General features: G+C 37.4%; 9 protein-coding genes across 16 annotated transcripts in view; 4 read left to right on the forward strand and 5 right to left on the reverse strand.

The window, feature by feature from the left end:
- The window catches only part of nudC (nuclear distribution C, dynein complex regulator), a 29,049-nt gene extending 26,725 nt beyond the window's left edge, over positions 1–2,324 (forward strand). Inside the window, exons 4-5 of the mRNA XM_065307848.1 lie at positions 1,671–2,068; positions 2,121–2,324. Of these exons, the coding sequence (XP_065163920.1) occupies positions 1,671–2,068; positions 2,121–2,172 (450 nt within the window). The 3' untranslated portion in view covers positions 2,173–2,324. The remainder of the gene's footprint in view (positions 1–1,670; positions 2,069–2,120) is intronic.
- LOC135795991 (protein odr-4 homolog) lies at positions 2,255–4,274 on the reverse strand. The gene is made up of 6 exons (XM_065307840.1): positions 4,083–4,274; positions 3,503–4,009; positions 3,264–3,449; positions 2,989–3,199; positions 2,741–2,923; positions 2,255–2,655 (listed from the first exon to the last, which is right to left on the reverse strand). The coding sequence occupies exons 1-6, from the start codon at positions 4,176–4,178 to the stop codon at positions 2,483–2,485; spliced, it is 1,356 nt and encodes a 451-aa protein (XP_065163912.1). The 5' UTR covers positions 4,179–4,274; the 3' UTR covers positions 2,255–2,482.
- Positions 4,275–4,726: 452 nt separating this feature from the next.
- LysRS (Lysyl-tRNA synthetase) lies at positions 4,727–6,941 on the forward strand. Of its 2 annotated transcripts, none has more exons than XM_065307839.1 (2): positions 4,727–4,886; positions 5,168–6,941. In XM_065307839.1, the coding sequence occupies exons 1-2, from the start codon at positions 4,852–4,854 to the stop codon at positions 6,876–6,878; spliced, it is 1,746 nt and encodes a 581-aa protein (XP_065163911.1). In that variant the 5' UTR covers positions 4,727–4,851; the 3' UTR covers positions 6,879–6,941. The 2 variants fall into 2 exon arrangements, with proteins under 2 accessions (XP_065163911.1, XP_065163910.1); XM_065307838.1 differs by lacking the exon at positions 4,727–4,886 and adding an exon at positions 4,893–5,094.
- Positions 6,942–7,004: 63 nt separating this feature from the next.
- LOC135795998 (deubiquitinase OTUD6B) lies at positions 7,005–8,230 on the reverse strand. The gene has a single exon (XM_065307849.1). The coding sequence runs from the start codon at positions 8,045–8,047 to the stop codon at positions 7,115–7,117; it is 933 nt and encodes a 310-aa protein (XP_065163921.1). The 5' UTR covers positions 8,048–8,230; the 3' UTR covers positions 7,005–7,114.
- Positions 8,231–9,263: 1,033 nt separating this feature from the next.
- PGAP5 (Per1-like protein PGAP5) lies at positions 9,264–10,981 on the reverse strand. Its single transcript, XM_065307846.1, has 5 exons — positions 10,846–10,981; positions 10,425–10,777; positions 10,112–10,367; positions 9,789–10,055; positions 9,264–9,726 (listed from the first exon to the last, which is right to left on the reverse strand). Exons 1-5 carry the CDS (start codon positions 10,951–10,953, stop codon positions 9,568–9,570), a joined length of 1,143 nt encoding a protein of 380 aa, XP_065163918.1. The 5' UTR covers positions 10,954–10,981; the 3' UTR covers positions 9,264–9,567.
- A 61-nt stretch (positions 10,982–11,042) lies between these two features.
- mTTF (mitochondrial transcription termination factor) lies at positions 11,043–13,442 on the forward strand. 2 transcript variants are annotated; one of them, XM_065307844.1, is made up of 7 exons: positions 11,043–11,185; positions 11,257–11,475; positions 11,534–11,850; positions 11,907–12,003; positions 12,071–12,224; positions 12,284–12,672; positions 12,762–13,442. In XM_065307844.1, exons 2-7 carry the CDS (start codon positions 11,283–11,285, stop codon positions 12,776–12,778), a joined length of 1,167 nt encoding a protein of 388 aa, XP_065163916.1. In that variant the 5' UTR covers positions 11,043–11,185; positions 11,257–11,282; the 3' UTR covers positions 12,779–13,442. The 2 variants fall into 2 exon arrangements, with proteins under 2 accessions (XP_065163916.1, XP_065163917.1); XM_065307845.1 differs by having other exon boundaries at positions 11,045–11,185; positions 11,266–11,475.
- On the reverse strand, positions 12,686–14,189 carry l(2)k14505 (ATP synthase mitochondrial F1 complex assembly factor 2 homolog l(2)k14505). 5 transcript variants are annotated; one of them, XM_065307854.1, is made up of 6 exons: positions 14,088–14,189; positions 13,803–13,932; positions 13,526–13,678; positions 13,356–13,466; positions 12,926–13,288; positions 12,686–12,864 (listed from the first exon to the last, which is right to left on the reverse strand). In XM_065307854.1, the coding sequence occupies exons 2-6, from the start codon at positions 13,839–13,841 to the stop codon at positions 12,727–12,729; spliced, it is 804 nt and encodes a 267-aa protein (XP_065163926.1). In that variant the 5' UTR covers positions 13,842–13,932; positions 14,088–14,189; the 3' UTR covers positions 12,686–12,726. The 5 variants fall into 5 exon arrangements, with proteins under 5 accessions (XP_065163926.1, XP_065163923.1, XP_065163924.1 ...); XM_065307851.1 differs by having other exon boundaries at positions 13,526–13,719; positions 14,088–14,186; XM_065307852.1 differs by lacking the exon at positions 14,088–14,189 and having other exon boundaries at positions 12,926–13,041; positions 13,108–13,288; positions 13,526–13,719; positions 13,803–13,981.
- A 23-nt stretch (positions 14,190–14,212) lies between these two features.
- LOC135795993 (GTP-binding protein 10 homolog) lies at positions 14,213–17,844 on the forward strand. Of its 2 annotated transcripts, XM_065307843.1 has the most exons (4): positions 14,213–14,515; positions 14,580–14,797; positions 14,857–15,709; positions 17,159–17,844. In XM_065307843.1, exons 1-3 carry the CDS (start codon positions 14,382–14,384, stop codon positions 15,690–15,692), a joined length of 1,188 nt encoding a protein of 395 aa, XP_065163915.1. In that variant the 5' UTR covers positions 14,213–14,381; the 3' UTR covers positions 15,693–15,709; positions 17,159–17,844. The 2 variants fall into 2 exon arrangements, with proteins under 2 accessions (XP_065163915.1, XP_065163914.1); XM_065307842.1 differs by lacking the exon at positions 17,159–17,844 and having other exon boundaries at positions 14,857–15,782.
- Tcs4 (Threonyl-carbamoyl synthesis 4) lies at positions 15,719–17,335 on the reverse strand. Its single transcript, XM_065307841.1, has 6 exons — positions 17,130–17,335; positions 16,952–17,079; positions 16,642–16,895; positions 16,232–16,582; positions 16,034–16,179; positions 15,719–15,971 (listed from the first exon to the last, which is right to left on the reverse strand). Exons 1-6 carry the CDS (start codon positions 17,333–17,335, stop codon positions 15,779–15,781), a joined length of 1,278 nt encoding a protein of 425 aa, XP_065163913.1. The 3' UTR covers positions 15,719–15,778.
- Positions 17,845–17,967: the final 123 nt, after the last annotated feature.

The following is a 17,967-nucleotide window of genomic DNA, read 5'->3' on the forward strand; positions in this document are numbered from 1 at the left end:
CCTTGCTGTTCTTAATAGACCGAGCTGGCTAACCGCCACAGGTGAGAGCCAAATGAACTTTATTGTTTGCGATTAATGCAAACACGCTTCGACTATTAGCCTCAAGAACGTTCACAGTGCACACTGCACACACACACACATGGTCGACACATATTTCTCATGCGAATCATTCTGATTGGGAAATTGTTTGGAGTCCTGAGTAAAAAAATGTGGTACAACTTACCTTTGACATGAATTCCATTTGTTTTTTCAACTTTATATGCACTATAATCACCTTAAAATAAATTTTTGTTGGTCTTTCTTTGTGAAACTCGAAATTGAACTAAAATATTGTACCTTCGTGATTAACGAAGTTGATGTCAAAGTAAGGTTTGAAAAGATAAGTGGGGTTTACGTTTGCGTCGTGTGTGCATCACATCGGTAATGAATGAGTGATAAAATTCCGATGAAATTTCGTATTCCGTATGAATAAAGCCGGCGACGACGGCGTTCTTGCGAAACGGTCAACATTGACCCGGTGCCTGACTGTCCGATACCTTGTCGAATGCAAATAGAATCTCATACGTACATTAAATTAAAAACTATCCGTTAGACTTCGCTAAAGTAACAAAAATCTATTAGTAAACATGCTAAAAAGAATGCGAATGATTGTTTAAAGTTATTTTAATGATGATATTATCCTTGAAGACGGCGGAAAAGAGTAAGCTAATTTCACCACTGCACTCGAGATCGACACCGATGAAAGATCAAAGTAACATGGCGTGCGATTGCAATGAAATCGTGTGTTGATGAGAAATCGATTAATTTTTCATCATCCTGATTGCGAATGGTGCTGATTTAATCGAATCAAATTTCCTATTTTACTTCACCGTAGCTGTTGAAATGGCAAAGACAATGTGATGCAAAAGTACTCAACATTGCCAAAGGAGACTTGCGTGCGGCTCGACACGAGGCATGTGCACTTCATTCAGATATTGCTCCATAACTAATAAAACCCACCGAGCAACGCACGCGCGGCCTTGCACAGATTTTAACCCGGATTTGCGTTTAGCAACCATCTGCATCGTGTACAGTTTATGTACCTACGTTTAAATGCAATGTCCGACTTGACATCGTCGATGTTATGCTATGGTGCAATAGACTCGCAACGAAACATTATTCATCGTTATCGAATTTAAATCCTTCATTATAATAACTTTAACATAGAAAAACTTTTTAACAAGGTGTTTGTACCACAAGCTTCATGCTTTATGTTTAGAAATTTCCCAGCAATTAACATTGGAAGTCTTTAGTTGGTGTTGATCTTGCCTGGATGTTAAACTTAATTGATTTAATTGTTTGTGAGTGATTAAGACGCGCGCACACGTTATATCAACGTGCGTAATCGATAAATTGCTAGTGCGAATGTGCCTAATGGCGGTGGACGTGCGTGGCGTTGGCAGGCGGTACATTAATCACCGTAATGATACCCACTGCTGGTGCTTAACCTCATGTGAAGTAGGTTTACTTCTGGAAAAATCTTTGTGGAGTTCTTTAAAAATACGCGCACGAAACGCAATGCAATGCAATGCCGCAAGCTCAAGGATCGCGCCAAGGCTGCTCAAATATAATCTAAGAATTCGAAACAAAAATTTTCGTATTATTCTAATTGTTATATTGTTTATTTTCAGTTACGCGTCCCTCTCAACATAAATTTCCGCGCAAAACAAAAAGATCTGGTTGTTAATTTCACCAAACGCCACCTGACAGCTGGTATCAAAGGTCAGGAGCCAATCATCGATGACGATTTCCCGCATGAAATCAAATTGGAAGAAAGCACTTGGGTTATCGAAGACGGTAAGTCACTGCTCTTCAACTTTGAGAAGATCAACAAGATGAATTGGTGGTCGAAGATTGTCGTCTCTGATCCGGAGATTAGCACTAAAAAAATAAATCCGGAGCCGAGCAAATTGAGCGATTTAGATGGCGAGACTCGCGGGCTCGTTGAAAAGATGATGTATGATCAACGACAGAAAGAAATGGGTCTCCCGACCAGTGATGAACAGAAAAAGCAGGACGTACTACAGAAGTAGGTTTATAACGTATATTCTGTGATGCTTTATTAATATTTGACGTTTTAGGTTTATGCAACAACATCCGGAAATGGATTTCTCCAAATGCAAGTTCAATTGAAGGAGATAATACGATGGTTAAGTATGGTGGTTACATTTTTTTACATCAAGTTTCATGTGTTTTGATAGTGAAACATTTGAAACACATTTAAAAAAATTCTTTATTTTCTTTGCACCCATGATTCTTATCGATATTAAATGCTTTGAAAAATACATCTCTGATGTGTGGTCAATATAATATCTGATTCAACAATAATAATAAAAAAGAGAACCAATCAAGTAATGGATCACATGCGATAAACACTTTGACGCCAACTGTGTTATCACACAAGTTGCCGGTGAGTTGTTTGTTTGCGTGGTGATGATTGGTGTTACAGAATATTATATTCGCGCAGGAAGTGGATGAAGAGTGAAATTAGCAACACGCCGATTGACACTCCTGCGCCCAAAAGATACATGAATTTGTTGGTGTCGGTCGGTAGAGATGGCAGTGGTAAATCATTGCTGTCGCGACTTGCCATTTCACTGTAGTAAACGCTCAAATCTAACAAGAAACGTTTTTATTTTATATTTATTATTAATATTTATTAATGTACATATGAAAATTGAATATTCGTTAGAATAGTTACCTGCTTGACCTTCAGGGTCTTTAATCGCATGTTTTGTTGCAATCTGAACGTCCAATACATCTTGAAAAGACATCTGCGCTTCCTGCGCCCCTTCGCCTGGGAATAAATAATCGGAAAGACTGACATTGCCGTGTGGTAATGGTATTTGTACTCGTCTTGGTGGTTCATGCAGACTGCACGTATCTATTGCACACGGATAAAAATATTTAACAAATAATTTCATATTATATTAATTAAGGGCTACTAACCATTGAGGAAACCTCCCTCCCCTTCGGTTAATGAATCGAAATGCATGATTAGTCTTGACTGGAAACTCCTAACAATATCTTCAATGATTGCCCGTGAAGCTACTTCAAATGTTGTGTTTGGGTGCAGCCATACTGAACTTGCAATATGACCTAAAATTCTAATGCTTCCAGCATTGTCTGTTATATCCATTTCAGGCATAATTTTGGAGGTCTGGAAAATGGAAAATCTAACTTCAAATATTATTACAATTTTGTTTAATTATGTATTTACTCACAGTTGGTAAAAGTAATGCAACATTAATGATTTTGTGGTCTTCAGTAATATCATCCTCTTGATGTAATATTTTACTCAATCTCCTGGTTTTGTGCTTGCAATCTATCATATCTGAAGAATTTACCAGTTGCCCATCAAAAATAAACACTGCACTCTTCAAGCTGGTGTTGAGACTGCCTGTAATAGTCTATAATACAATGTTATGATAATTACTGAAAGCAAACAGAGTAAATAACTTACTTTAAGCTGATTCTTCAATGATGTTGCATTCTTTTCTTTCACAACAGGTTTCATTAAGTTGTTAAAATCAAACTTGCACTCCAACTGACACCATTGCATCTCCTTCTCACTGAAGGTGAAATTAACTGGATGCATGCTCCCACTGTTGATGTTTACTGTATGAGCTTCAAAACTAGAGCCCTTGTTATTAAAATGCACAATTATCCTCTCATTACTGTTTGCATGATTGCCATACAACCATGGGGAGTTACCAAGCTGAGCTTGCACATGCTGCAATATTGTAATCAACTTCTTGTTGATTGGCTTGAAAATGTTCTCTTCTGTGATGAAGAATAAGCCAAGAATGTATAACCCACCAGGAAGCATTCTTGTTGTGTGCATGGCATGATCAGCAACAGATAATTCTGGTATCTGTGAGACTTTTGAAATATTTTGATTTGTTTGTTGTTCTGTTGTGTTCAACGATGTACGAGCAAAATGAAGAATGTAATCCTTTTCATCTGCGGGCTAAAAGTGAACGATTTTTGAAGTTCTGGTTTGATTTGTTTGGTGAACATATGTTTCGGACGTTTATGCGTACCTGACCTATAATTAATCCAAAAGAACATTTTTCTTTTTTTGCAAGATTCTGGACGTATTCCTGCAGGGTGCTAGGTGCAATAGTTTTTCGCACCATTGCGGAAGTTCACAAATAATTTAAACGATAAAGAATCGACGTGTTAAATAGAGATGGTCATGACAGGTAATCACCCAATTTAAACATAGGTTAGAAAATTAAGAACATGAGTAGATCATATAAATGCATTCGGTGTAGATACGTCCAGATACGTCGTTTCGAATATTTATTACATTACATTTGCAAAACTTTGTACGTTAAAGATTTCATGTTGAACTTATACAAATCAATTTAATATTCACCAATATTTATTTATTTATTTCTCGTAAAACTAATGTTTTTCAATATACCTAGTTGTTATGATAACTTATATGATCGACAATGGTTTTGCTTCTTTACCGAGTGTATTCTATAGTTTAAACAAATTCTAATTCTTTAAAACAAAATTACGATAATCCATGATTTTATTTTTGGGGTTTTCTTCTCTAAAAATGATAAAATTTACGTAAATGAGTAACAACAAACATTTACCTATTTACATAAAAATCTTATCTCTGTTTTCACACTTTGTACAATTATTTGCCGAGTGGGTCCGACAGGAAACTGCATTACCCAGGTATTCCATATGTTCGCCGCGTTGTGAAGTTGCGGTCGTGCCGACACACGCGGCTCGAAGTTATTTATTGCTCATTAAAGTTAAATTAATTATAAACGTTTAGTTAACCCACTCAGGATGGCCGACGAAAACGGTGAAAAACTATCCAAAAAGTAAGTCGCCCCATTCTACATTATTAAACAAATTGCAACTTTCTTATGCGTGTAATACGTTCATAACCTCTGTGATCAAAGAATCCTTAATTCTTTGCGAACTTGTTTGAAAAATGTTAAAACTAATGAACGCGCTCACGCGTACTTGTGCAAATCATAATGCCACTACTGCCTTACGGACTAATTCACTACGATTCATGTCTAAAAGGTATGTAGTCATTTGTTTTGCTTATCTTTTTGTGCTTAAAATGATGCAATAGTTAACAATATTTATTTTTCAGTGAACTGAAGAGGCGCATGAAGGCCGAACAGAAAGCCAAAGAGAAAGCAGACAAGGCCGCTTCTCAACCGGCAGTTGCTGAAACACCCGGCGTGGTTAAAGTCAAGAAGGAGAATGAAGAAGAAATCAGCCCAAATGAGTATTTTGCACTTAGGTCAGCTGCAGTCTCAAATCTCAAGAGTCTTGGTGGTGACCAACATCCATACCCACATAAATTTCATGTATCAACATCTTTGGAAAAATTCATTGCTGATTACAGCAATTTGAATGATGGTGAAGTACGCGAAAATGAACCACTTAGTGTGGCTGGACGTGTTCACGCAATTCGAGAATCCGGCGCAAAATTAATTTTCTACGACGTTCGCGGCGAAGGTCTTAAAATTCAAGTAATGGCCACAGCGCGCGGTTATTACAATGAGGAGAAATTCGCTGAAGATACAGGTAAAATCCGCCGTGGTGATATTATTGGCGTTGAAGGTTTGCCAACCAAAACCAAGAAAGGCGAGTTGTCCGTGATGCCCAAAAAGATTAAACTCCTGAGTCCTTGTTTGCATATGCTGCCGCATTTGCACTTTGGTTTAAAGGACAAAGAAACACGATTTAGGCAGAGATATCTTGATCTTATTTTGAACAATCGCGTTAGGGACATCTTCCAAGTACGAGCGAAAATCATCGCTTATGTACGTCGCTTTTTAGACGGATTGGGATTCTTGGAGGTCGAGACACCAATGATGAACATGATCGCCGGTGGTGCAACTGCCAAACCTTTCGTGACGCACCACAACGACCTCAACATGGATTTATACATGCGTATCGCACCAGAGTTGTATCATAAAATGTTGGTTGTTGGTGGTTTCGATCGAGTCTACGAGATCGGAAGACAGTTTCGTAATGAAGGTATTGATTTAACGCACAATCCTGAGTTTACCACCTGCGAGTTTTACATGGCGTACGCCGATTACAACGACCTTATCACTATTACCGAAACGATGGTAGCGGGCATGGTTTATTCTATCCATAATAGTTACAAGGTCAAGTATCATCCGGATGGACCGGACGGTCAAGAATACGAAATTGATTTCACTCCGCCCTTCAAACGTATCCCGATGATTCCTGCTTTGGAAGCCGCGCTTAAAGTTAAGTTCCCACCGGCGGAAGATATCAGCTCAGACGCGACAAATAAATTACTGAGTGATCTTTGTACCAAGCACCAGGTGGAATGCCCTGCGCCTCGAACAACTGCACGATTGCTGGATAAACTTGTCGGGGAGTTTATTGAAGACACATGCATCAATCCCGCATTTATAACTGAGCATCCGCAAATTATGAGTCCGCTAGCCAAGTGGCATCGGTCCATTCCCGGCCTGACGGAGCGATTTGAATTGTTTGTTATGAAGAAAGAGATTTGCAATGCGTACACCGAGTTGAATGATCCAGTGGTGCAAAGGCAGCGTTTTGAACAACAGGCGAAAGATAAGGCTGCGGGTGATGACGAGGCGCAACTTGTAGATGAGACGTTCTGCAATGCGTTGGAGTATGGTTTGCCACCAACGGCAGGATGGGGTATGGGTATTGATAGGCTCACCATGTTCCTGACGGACAACAATAACATCAAGGAGGTGCTGCTTTTCCCTGCGATGAAACCAGACGATCCCAATAAGCCCAAGGAAGACGCAGAGGCTGGTACTGCTGCTATTAAAACTGAACCTTGAAAATGACACCAGAAGGAAGGTAAATGATGTGGAAAAATAAAGGAAAATCATGGTTAATTGCAATCAATGCTTAAATTTTTCACTAGAAGATGAGGATCACTAGTTTTTAACTAATTTCTTTTTAAGTAGTTTTTAATAACTTTATTTCCTTTATTTTACTTAAAAGTACGCCCGCCGGTTTTGGTTCGCATTCAATCACACCCGCAAATGTTAAACCCCATGGTGCAGAAGCAGCGTTAGCAATCGTCCTCCTGCTCCTGATTATCACTGGTCATAGTTGAGTTGTAGTGTTCGCCCAGCCGATAAAGATGGCGATGATAAGTTAGAATAAGCGGTTCACCATCAAACTGCTCGCCTTGTATCGTTGGCGGGCCGATTGCTTGAATTATTTTAATAGGGCACTTGAGCACGTTTGAAATCGCACGCAATTCCAACTGCCCGCCCCAGAGTTTTGTATTCGCTACATCATTACAATACTTTTCGAACTGGGGCTCATCGACTGGCTCCTCATTATCATTGTACATAAATGGGAGAAATTCGTCTTTGTTGTCTCTAATGAACAACGCGGTGAGTTTACGCAAATCTGGCACTTTATACGACTGCCGACCGGTCACTTCCAGCTGGTGTTTGATAGAACAATACAAACAGTTGCCATCTGCAGGAACATTATGAATCTGAAGTCCTAGTTCCTTTAAACTTTTGTTGATCGAATTTAATTCGGTCACACGAGGTCCGCTGCGGTTGACTTCCTCTTGTTCCTGAATACGTTTATTACGCTCCTTGTTCTCGTTCTCCTTTTTATTGCGACGCCGTTGGGCTCGTGTTAGACGGCCTTCTCCATGACTAGATTCCTCCTCATTCATGTCATGTTCAGTCTCATTGAGTGAGTTTGAGTTGTTTTCTTGATTGTTGGTCGTCTCACCGCCATTGTCGATATCGTTGGTGATGATACAGACTTCCGACTGGTTCAGCGCGTTTAATTCCTGTTTGTGGCGTGCATCGAGATCGTCCTCAAGCTTGGCAATCTCTTCGGTGACTTCTTTTTTACGCTTCTTGTCATTTTTGGGTATCGCTTTTTTGAGGGCGGTGATTTTAGCTTGGAGATCCTTTTTCTCCTGCCGGTGACGTGCCTGCAGCGCTTCCTCGCTACTAATATCTTCGCCTTCCATTCGCGAGCCGGGCGGGTTTAAAATGTATAATGTATAAACGAGATAAACGGGTAAACCGGGAGCAATTTCGTGACGGACTAGTTCGACTAGTTACATTAGGGCAGCATTCGTTTTTCAGACTCTAGTTTTGCGAGGTTAAGCTGGCGTGAGCGTACGATGTGTTGCATAATATGTATTTAATATTTTTAAATACTAAAACTAAAAATACTATTTAGAATTTGTGCCCATCTTTTACTTTTGAAAAATTTATTATTTTAGTTGTAAAATTTTAGTTTAGGTATCGATGATGTAACATGTTTTAAATCGTAAACCTAATTTTTAGTCAAACACACTCATGTGATAGACTTTTTAAGTAATAACTTTATTATCTTTGGTATAGTTATAAAACTTGGCTTGGAATAACTATGCACATATGATGTAGATAATATACTTTCGTTTACATTTTTTAAATGTTTGGGAGATAGTGTCATTTACATGCATACTCGATGACGCGCAACATTACAATTATTTGCTAGTGCATTGCACTCGCTAATAAATTTAGCTCGACATGCACATTAGTTCACAGTCGTGCTTTCTTTGCTGTATCGCGAAGCCGACTTTAATAAGCTTACCTGTGACACCTGTGCGTTAACTGGATTTGTTCCGCACTTTCCGGGGAGCTAGCTGGGTAATCGTCCTGCGTTCATTCGCTTCATTCCAAGTTTGTGCTGGTTATCAACACGATGGTCGATCGTAGAATTGAGTCAAAATTTGCTCGAAAATTCGAAAGACCGCACACAAAAGAGCAAAATATCGAACAAAAAGTTGTTAGTCTTGCCGAAGTTGCCGCTCACTGCCATTGGGACGATTGTTGGATTGTAATATACGACCGCGTTTATGATATCACGACTTTTCTTACTCAAGTAAGATAAATTTACATGAAAAGAAGTGCAATTTAATTTTAATTTAATTTAAATGTTTGTAGCATCCAGCTGGAATGGAAATTTTATTGGAACATGCGGGTTGTGATGCAACATTTGCTTTTCTCAGCTCCGGACACTCTAAAACCGCAATAAAAATGCTCTCGCAATTTTTGATCGGGACATTGCCGAGCGAAGAGCGTTTATTTTCCAACGATAAATAACATCGGACTGTCGGTAATCCGATAACTCCTCGCAACTTTGTGACACGCAACAGCTTTGCGCGTTCGATATACAAACCAAGAAACAAAAATCAATGCGTGTATTGCTGCTGTATTTTGATATCAAATTACGTTAATCACATCGACTTACATTTACGTTCACATCGAGTCACGTTTACATGCACGCGTTACATAAACACGTAAGAATGTATGTAAATAACTTTTGTTTTGGTTTATTTATAGCAAGTTATATGTGCTTAAAGTTTTGAGAATATCATCAGCTTTGCAATTAGAGTTTGTTCCACTGCGAAATTTGAAAGCATTGTGAGTTTTCAACAACTCAACTCATAAAGCGGAATGTGTTCATCTTTGGAGAAGATTATCGACAATTTGACCATCGTCAGTGCAATTTGTACTTGTGTCGGCGAGTACGCACGAACGCATTATAAATGCACCAAGCTAAAATCAAAAAGGCGCCGATCATGTATATACGTATCACAGTCGATTCCTCCGGCATGTGGCATCGGCTCCATGAGTAGTTGTTCGGCGTGAAGAGAAACTGAAACAATAAAGAACACAATGAGAAATAAATGTACATCACAAATGTAAATGTTTTCTTACTAAGGAATAAGTTGGATTATTCTTATTTCTCCAACTAAAACTGGGAACGGTGATCTCTAAACCCTCGCCATTAGCAAGTGGCAGCACACAACCATGATGTGTGTGTCCGGAAAGCGCTAGTCGAGGATGCAGTTGATTCAAGAGTTGAAATGTTGATTCCTGACTTAGACATTCCCAACGCTCGCGAAATCTCTCTTTCTTTACAGGCATGTGTGCAGAGTCCGGTTCGTTGCAGTCCATATCGGATTGCCGGTACAATGGAAAATGCTAAAAACATAATGATGAATAACACCTGAAAACACTAAATATGTTTATATATTTACTTGTAATAATATAGGCCGACTAAACTTGTTCAATTTGGCAATCTTATCACATTTCCCATAGTTAATACCTTTACTGCATTTCAAAATTTGTTCGATTTTTGTTATTTGTTGTTCAGCAGGCCTGCATAGAAAACAGCCATCGCCTTCCAGCGCCATGCTGTTAAGCAACACAAAGTGATTGCCGCGAAGTGAAAACATCGACACAGGCGGAGAATTAAAAGCACTCACGAATCGCTCATTCAAATATGGGCTTATACTATAAAAATTTTAAATAAGCTAGAGTTGTAGGTATTTATAGTAAAAAGTAACTCACCCATAATGAAAGCCAATATCATGATTACCTACAATCACATGCATGTTGGTCCCACTTGGAACAGAAAATAGACTATAAAACCTCTTGACATAGTACTCAAACTTATCCTTGCTGCAAAATAATCCTTCATCAGTGATGTCACCCAAAACAAATACCAGATCTGGACTGTGTAAAGTCATGGCGGTTTGAAAAGCTCGGTACATCTGCCATTCCCGACGTAATTTATCAAACCAATGTCCATGTCTTGACCCCAAGAGGTGGGTGTCTGCCAAGACCATAACTCGAACTGGTTTCTCCTCATATAAGGGAATATCTGAATCAACATTCTCTTCCTTTAAATCCGCGTATGTGCACTAAAAAACGTTATCTATTATAATAACTTATGACTAAAGTATTATTTATTCAGGGGTTTGATACTCACATTCTTCTGCACCAGATAATAGATCAAATATTCACACAACCCAAAGAGAGCGACGATCATACAGAAGGTTTGCAGCAAGAAATGTTTATTTGGATACATTTGCCGCATTTGGAGCTGTTGATACCGTCGGAAAGTAGGGAAAACCCAGCGCTAACTACAGACTAAAAGCATTTACCTTCTAAGGGTGATGGGATGAGTGGAGCCAATGGGATAGCAAAGTGAACTGATGTGCTTATCATGACACCTGATAAAAATTTTAAATGACTGGGTATTAACAGAGAGGTACATAAATCATTACAAGTAGTTTATTTACTTGGCACAATCCTATCAGCCTATAAATGTGAGTATAATGAAACAATTCAAAATCCATTTAGTTAGGTTAAGAATATATAAATAAATATTGACAAGAAGTGGATACAGTTTGTTTTCAGGCTGGAATGGCGTTAAAATTCATTCAAAGTTGCTCAAAACTGCTGGAAATCACCAGAATCTCTGGAGTTTCCTTAACGAATCATTATAGTGGTAAAGTACAAATAAAACTCTTCCCAAGGAAACCAACAACAAAAGAAGATATTCATAATTTCCAAGAGAACAAAGCTACTGTGGTGGAAACTTTAGAAAATTTATTAAGCAAGTTATTATAAAGTAATCACATTTTAAATTTAATTTACATTTAGTATTGTTGTAGATATTCGTAAATTTACTGCAGTTGACTTGATAACACAGCAGAGAAAACTATATCAAGTCACTGCCCACATATTAACAAGAAATCACAAAATTTTACAAACACATGGCATCAAAAATGCAACAATTATCAAACATCCTGATATTCTTGCTGCTCAACCCCCAGCCTTATTACAAGAAAATCTCAATCTCATTAAAGATCTACCATTTGAACTTGATGATGTAGTTTATTTGGCTGCTCTTGATCATTTTCAACTTAGGCATTTGTTGATGAAGCAGAATTTTCTGCCTAAAGTTGATGTCTTAATTAGGAAGTTAGAGGTAATTAACTTGTTAATTATCCATATCCAGTTTGTTTCTCAATGAAATATTTTCAGGCTACTATTGATGAAATAATGGTTGCATTTGTAAAACGTCCGTTTTTGTGTAAAATGTCGTTGGCCAAGACTGAAGAAAACATTAATTTGTTAAAAGGTATTAATCATCATATATTTAGATGTTAAGCACTAGTTTTAAAAACGTATTTTCCATTTGTTTGTAGCAAACCAAGTCAGCAATGCTGATATTATCAAAGATTGGTGGGTGCTTCAATATTCCCCAAAATTAATCAGCGAACGAATGTCTATTGCGAAGAAAAACAATCTCGATCCAATTAAAACATGGATGGTACGATGTACACCAGATATTTTAGAAAGGTAGACTTTTAGTAACATTTGATAATAAAACAAAATATATTTTGTGTGTATATTTATAGATATATACAGCGTCGTAGTGACAATAAACTAGTGCTAGGCGATAATACGCAGGTGGAGTATCTGTCAAATCAACTACAGTGCACCTCCGAGGAAGCAAAGGCGCTGACATTGAAGTTGCCTGCTCTTGAAAGCAAGAGCATGAAAAAAATGAAAGAGATAATTGACTTTCTGTATGCAGAGGGATTCAAGCCGTATCATATTCGCCGGGTGCCGAAGATCCTACTGCACAGCGTACAAACAACGAAGAAGCGCATCCGAGAATTGGAGCGACAAGGTGTGAAGATGGATAGTCTTTATATGCTTACAAAAAGCCAGCGCCAGTACATGCAGTACTATCAAGCACTCGTGAAAAGTAACGCGAATAAAGTCAAGAAAGTTCAGGATTCAAGTAAGCAATTAGATCTCTGAATATATTGATTTTAATAATAAAACTGATAATAAATTACGCCTGGGGGTGTTTTGTCCGCACGCTTGTAGATGTTGTGTTGAAGTAGATGAAGAGGATGGTTGCCGATAGACGTGTTTGCAAGTCCTGCTGGTTTAAATCATGCGCCCATTCAACTCGTCCCCAATGACCCAACTAGAAAATTTATTTTATACATTATTTTGTTTACATCTTAAAAGGTAGGTGATATACATACCTGAAATTCTTCTTCAAGTCGCGAGAGCAAAACTGCTTTCTCAGTTGGAATAAAGCGCTCCACTGCTGCGAGTGTTAATATTACCGATTTTAATGTATCAACACCGTAAACAAAACCTATAACAAAAATTACACATGTCATCAATTTATTCTGATTTAAAAAATCACAGCAATTTCTTTTACCATTAATGGCAGCAAAGTTATGAGACATCAAATACCGCGAAATTGATGCTTTAGTTGCTTCCGGTACAACAGGCCCACCAATATCCCTGGATTTCTGAATATCCACTTGGAATTTGTCACAAAACCACTGAATTATTGGATCCCACTCTTTCACTTGGAATTTATATAGGTCATCATCTTCCTGCAAAATTCATGAGCATTGTAATTTCAATCTAAAATCATTTAATTTAAATTTGTGATTAACTTACTCCAGATTGAAATAGAACAGTGTCTGTGTCCATATAATTAGTTATATAGTTTACCAAATCTAACTTATTAAAATTATTTGGATTATCTATAGCAGTGTTACATAGTGTACTCTGAAAGCATATTAGTTAATTATTGTATTTGGCTTTAACATTTTGTTACTGGACTTTACCAGATGCATAGAGGCTTGATTAATATTCTGTTTCTGGGCATCCCATTCTGCTGCAACTCCTAATGCAAGTGGTTCACTATCCACTATAAAGGGATTTCCTTTTGGTGTTTTCAATTTGCGTTGATCTAGTGTTACTTCAAATTTACCATTACTCTGTAAGATGCCCGTTCGTTTGTAAAAACGTTTTCTAGTGGCTGAATTCATAAAACAGGATAAATATGAGCTTTATTTTAGTTTGCAACTTAGGTTATAAATAATAGTTCCGGAAAATTATTACCGTAATTTTGTATAGAGTTGTTCCAAGCAAGGGGGGCATTTTTTCGTAGTAATTGACTTGGATTAGATATTGTTAAACGCTGGAAAATGGACAAACACGCCTTCCCGAACATTTTCTCACTGAATTTGAACTTGAACAGCGAGACAACCAGGAAAGAAACCAGAAACAGTTACAGTGTGTTTGTGAATTCAAAAATTAATAATATATAGCTGGGTATCAATGTTGCTATAAGGAATTGACAAATTTTGTATTCATACTTATATTCAAAATGGTATTTATACATACTTATTTATGTCAGTAACTTTACTTAAATCTTTTGTTCAAATTCCGTAAAGTATAATTATATTATACTTTCAAAAATAATTGGTAGATGTCGATAGGTGTATGTTTTCAGAGTTGATACATTGCTTGTGGTATATTGCGATCGAGCATACCATACGCTATACCTGCGTGTAAAGATATCCAACCTCAATTCAAAATTTATTTCTTTTCGTTAGTTACGAGAAACAACAACTTACAAATTAAACAAACAAAAATAAATTTAAAGCATTAGTATTCGATAAATATGAGTGATTCATAATGGTTTGGTTAAATCGTGTACTGTTATACGCCACAAAGCCTAAAAAACCGCTGCGTGCATACAAGAAGACTGGTTTTCTTGATTCAATTCGAATTTATGTGAAAGCAGGAGCTGGGGGCCATGGCCTTCCAAAGTAATATAATAATTTAATCTTGTATACTAATGTTAAGTCTTAACACAATCTTATTTTGTTTAAGATTTGGTGGAATTGGTGGCCAAGGAGGCAATGTGGTAATGATTGCTGATGAAAACTTAAGCCTTAATGATGTTGTGAAACAACACAAAACTAAACGTCTAGTTGCTGTAAATGGCAAGAATAGCAGTCACAACTTTATTCTTGGACCTCCAGGTGCAGATGCCACAATGCAAGTGCCTGTGGGGGTGTCAGTTTATACTGATGAAGGCAAAAACCTTGGTAAGATAGTGTTTTATGTCATGAATTATTGCCTTGTAATGTTATTATAATAAATTTAGGAGAGCTGAATGAAGCAGGTCAGCAGTTAATAGTTGCCAGAGGTGGACCTGGAGGACATCCAAAGAATGGATTTCTTGGTGTAATTGGTCAAGCTCGTTCCGTTCGCCTGGATTTAAAACTAATAGCAGACATTGGTTTGGTGGGTTTTCCTAATGCTGGCAAGTCCACCTTATTAAAAGCTGTCTCCCATGCACGACCAAAGATTGCAAGCTACCCATTCACGACAATAAAACCTAATGTTGGCCAGTTAATGTATAAAGATCTGAGGCAAATTTCCATGGCGGATTTACCGGGTCTTATAGAAGGTGCGCACATGAACAAAGGAATGGGTCATAGGTTCTTGAAGCATGTTGAGCGGACAAAACTTCTTTTATTAGTTGTCGATATTAACGGTTTCCAATTAAGTCCTCAGCATGAGCATAGAAACTGTTTGGATACCATTGTCCTGTTAAACAAAGAATTAGAAATGTACAAGAAAGACTTGATAGACAAGCCATCAATGGTTATTATCAATAAAATGGACTCAGAAGGCGCGCAGGAAAAATATAATCAAGTAGTTGATAAGATTAGACATCTCGATGAAGCCATAATGGACTATCCGGAAGAGTTTCGACCGGAGAGAACGTTAAAGTTTGACGAAATTGTGCCGCTTGTAGCTAAACAGAGAGATGATGAACCAAAAATTGGTGCTAGCATTGAATACGTAAAGGATCGCTTAAGGAAACTTCTTGATGTGCATGCACTACCCGACCAAGGGAAGCAAATTGATGAGGATGTTAAGTTGAAGAGTAAGTTGGAAGGAGAACTGGTTGAGCGCGCGAGAAAACTTGTATAGCACTAATTCGAATTAAAGTAAGTAAATTGTTTTATGTAGTACATATGAGAATGTATTGGAATATGTTTCTTATATATTGTTATCTATCAAGTCCGTCCCGCCATTTTGGCTAATTCTATGTCTTCTGGCGTTTGTGGCACCTCGATTCCTTTTAAACGCACCCACTTACAACTTATATTTGCGGCCTGCACTTGTGGTATTAAATTCACACCTAGGGGAGATGACTTTCGAATGTGGATTGATTCATAGTCGGTGGTGATGTCACAATTTGTTTGCCACCTAATTTAAAAGATAAATCAACGTGGAATTCTTAAAATGAAGAGAAAAAAAATCAAACTTACTTTTCAACACCGTTCCAAGCAATCATTATACCATTGTCCGTACATAATTTTGGTTCAGGTCGATGAAGCGTGTACCCAAGTTCAGTACAAACAATTTGCAAGCCTCTATTAATAAAATTGTTGCATGCGACGCCACCAGATACCACCTTCAATTAAATAATTATAAAGCAATCTAGATTGTAAATATTGTAAACTTACGAGTTGATTATTGGTTGCAAGTCCGTGCAACTTGCAAAATTCCATCGCTCTTTGCACCCTGTGACACAAATGTCTCGTAATTGTAACTTGCAGAGCAGCGGCCAAATTGTACGCATTAGGAATAACTTCATCCGGTGCCAGATCAAATTCTTTCTCTTCTTTCATTATTTTCCGTTGAACGACATTCTTCAAACCAGCAAAACTAAAGTTACAGTCTTTATACTGTAGCATTGGAGCGGACATACGATGTTGCAGAGGATCCGTAGCTCTACTTGCGCTGACTTCCATTGCTTGACCGCCAGACATTGAGGAAAACTCGGGTAGATTGCGAAGTTTCATCCGTCTTGCCAACTTAAGAAAATAATTCCTTCCATAAAAAGGAAAATTTGTATATTGCTCCTAACACTTACTTTATCAAATGCCTCACCAGGTGCATCATCTATACTTTGTCCTAATAAGAAAAACTCTCTAACTGACTTTGCCACAGCTAACAGGCAATGTCCACCACTGATAAGCAATACCAGGAAAGGAAATTGAATTTCTTTTCTCATTCGGATTGTTAATGCATGTGCTTCCATGTGATGTATTGGAATCAGTGGTTTTTGGTGCTTTCTGGCTATATGTTTTGCATATTTTGTACCAATTTGCAAAGATAATGGTAATCCTTAAAATAGTTACAATGAATAATTAAAAATAATGATGTATTTATTTATGAATTACCTGGCTGTGTTGTAACTGCAATTGCATCAATGTCATTTAAAGAATATTTTCCCAATGCCCTTTCAACAACACTGGCAATGTTTTTCCTGTGGTGTTCTTCAGCAATTGGTGGAATAATTCCACCATGCCTGTAAACCTTTGTTTAGTTTTCTTACATATAAATATATTATAAACCTACTGTAAATGTATGTGTTCTTGGGATTGCAGTGCTTCTCCAAGAATAGTGCCTTCATGATCAACAATAGCACAGCCAGTATCATCACAAGAGGTTTCTATTCCAAGAATTGTACATGGTCGGAAATCTTTATGAAGACTTCTTACCACGTATGATAAGGCATTTCTTGCTGCAGGTGAATTAACAATGCATTTATAAGATCTTAACATTATTTATTAATGTAATAATAATCGAACAGTTTCATAAACAATTTCAAAAATAGAAGGGTAAATCCAGTGAGGTTATAACACCGCACATACATAGCACTGAACGTAGATTGGTTATATGTATGTGCTAATTTTGTAGTAATTAATAGAATAGTACAAATTTAATTTTTTTTAATATTTAAAAGACGCTTCTAAAAGATTCTGCTTCATGTGTACTAAATCAATTATCTCAGTAACTAACTAAACAAACTAATGGAGACAAAAAGTAACGGAAAATATTAAAACATTTATTTATATTAGTTATACAATTAATTTATCAAAATACAGTGCCTGTTCAGAGAAACACAGAAGAAAAATGTAGGTATATACTAATATAGTCATGTAAATACCATGCTGTAAATCGGGCAATCTTTCATTATTTTTAATAATCTACATTTCGGGACTCCTACCTGTATCATTCAGAGATGGCACTAGCATGAACTAAAAATCATAAAATAGAATTGTATTGTTTACTTTTATAAATGCGGACTTTCGGCACAAGAATTGTGTTTGTTTTAAACACAATTTACTTTCTTATCGCTTCCGCCGCGTGGAATGCAACGCATGAGATTCCCGAGTGTCGTCGTTGAAATCCC

This window comes from Atheta coriaria, unplaced genomic scaffold (genome assembly GCF_025399875.1).
Source record: "Atheta coriaria isolate IRGN ID8LTWV9N9 unplaced genomic scaffold, Caltech_Dcor_3.1 hic_scaffold_7_pilon, whole genome shotgun sequence".
NCBI lineage: Eukaryota > Metazoa > Arthropoda > Insecta > Coleoptera > Staphylinidae > Dalotia > Dalotia coriaria.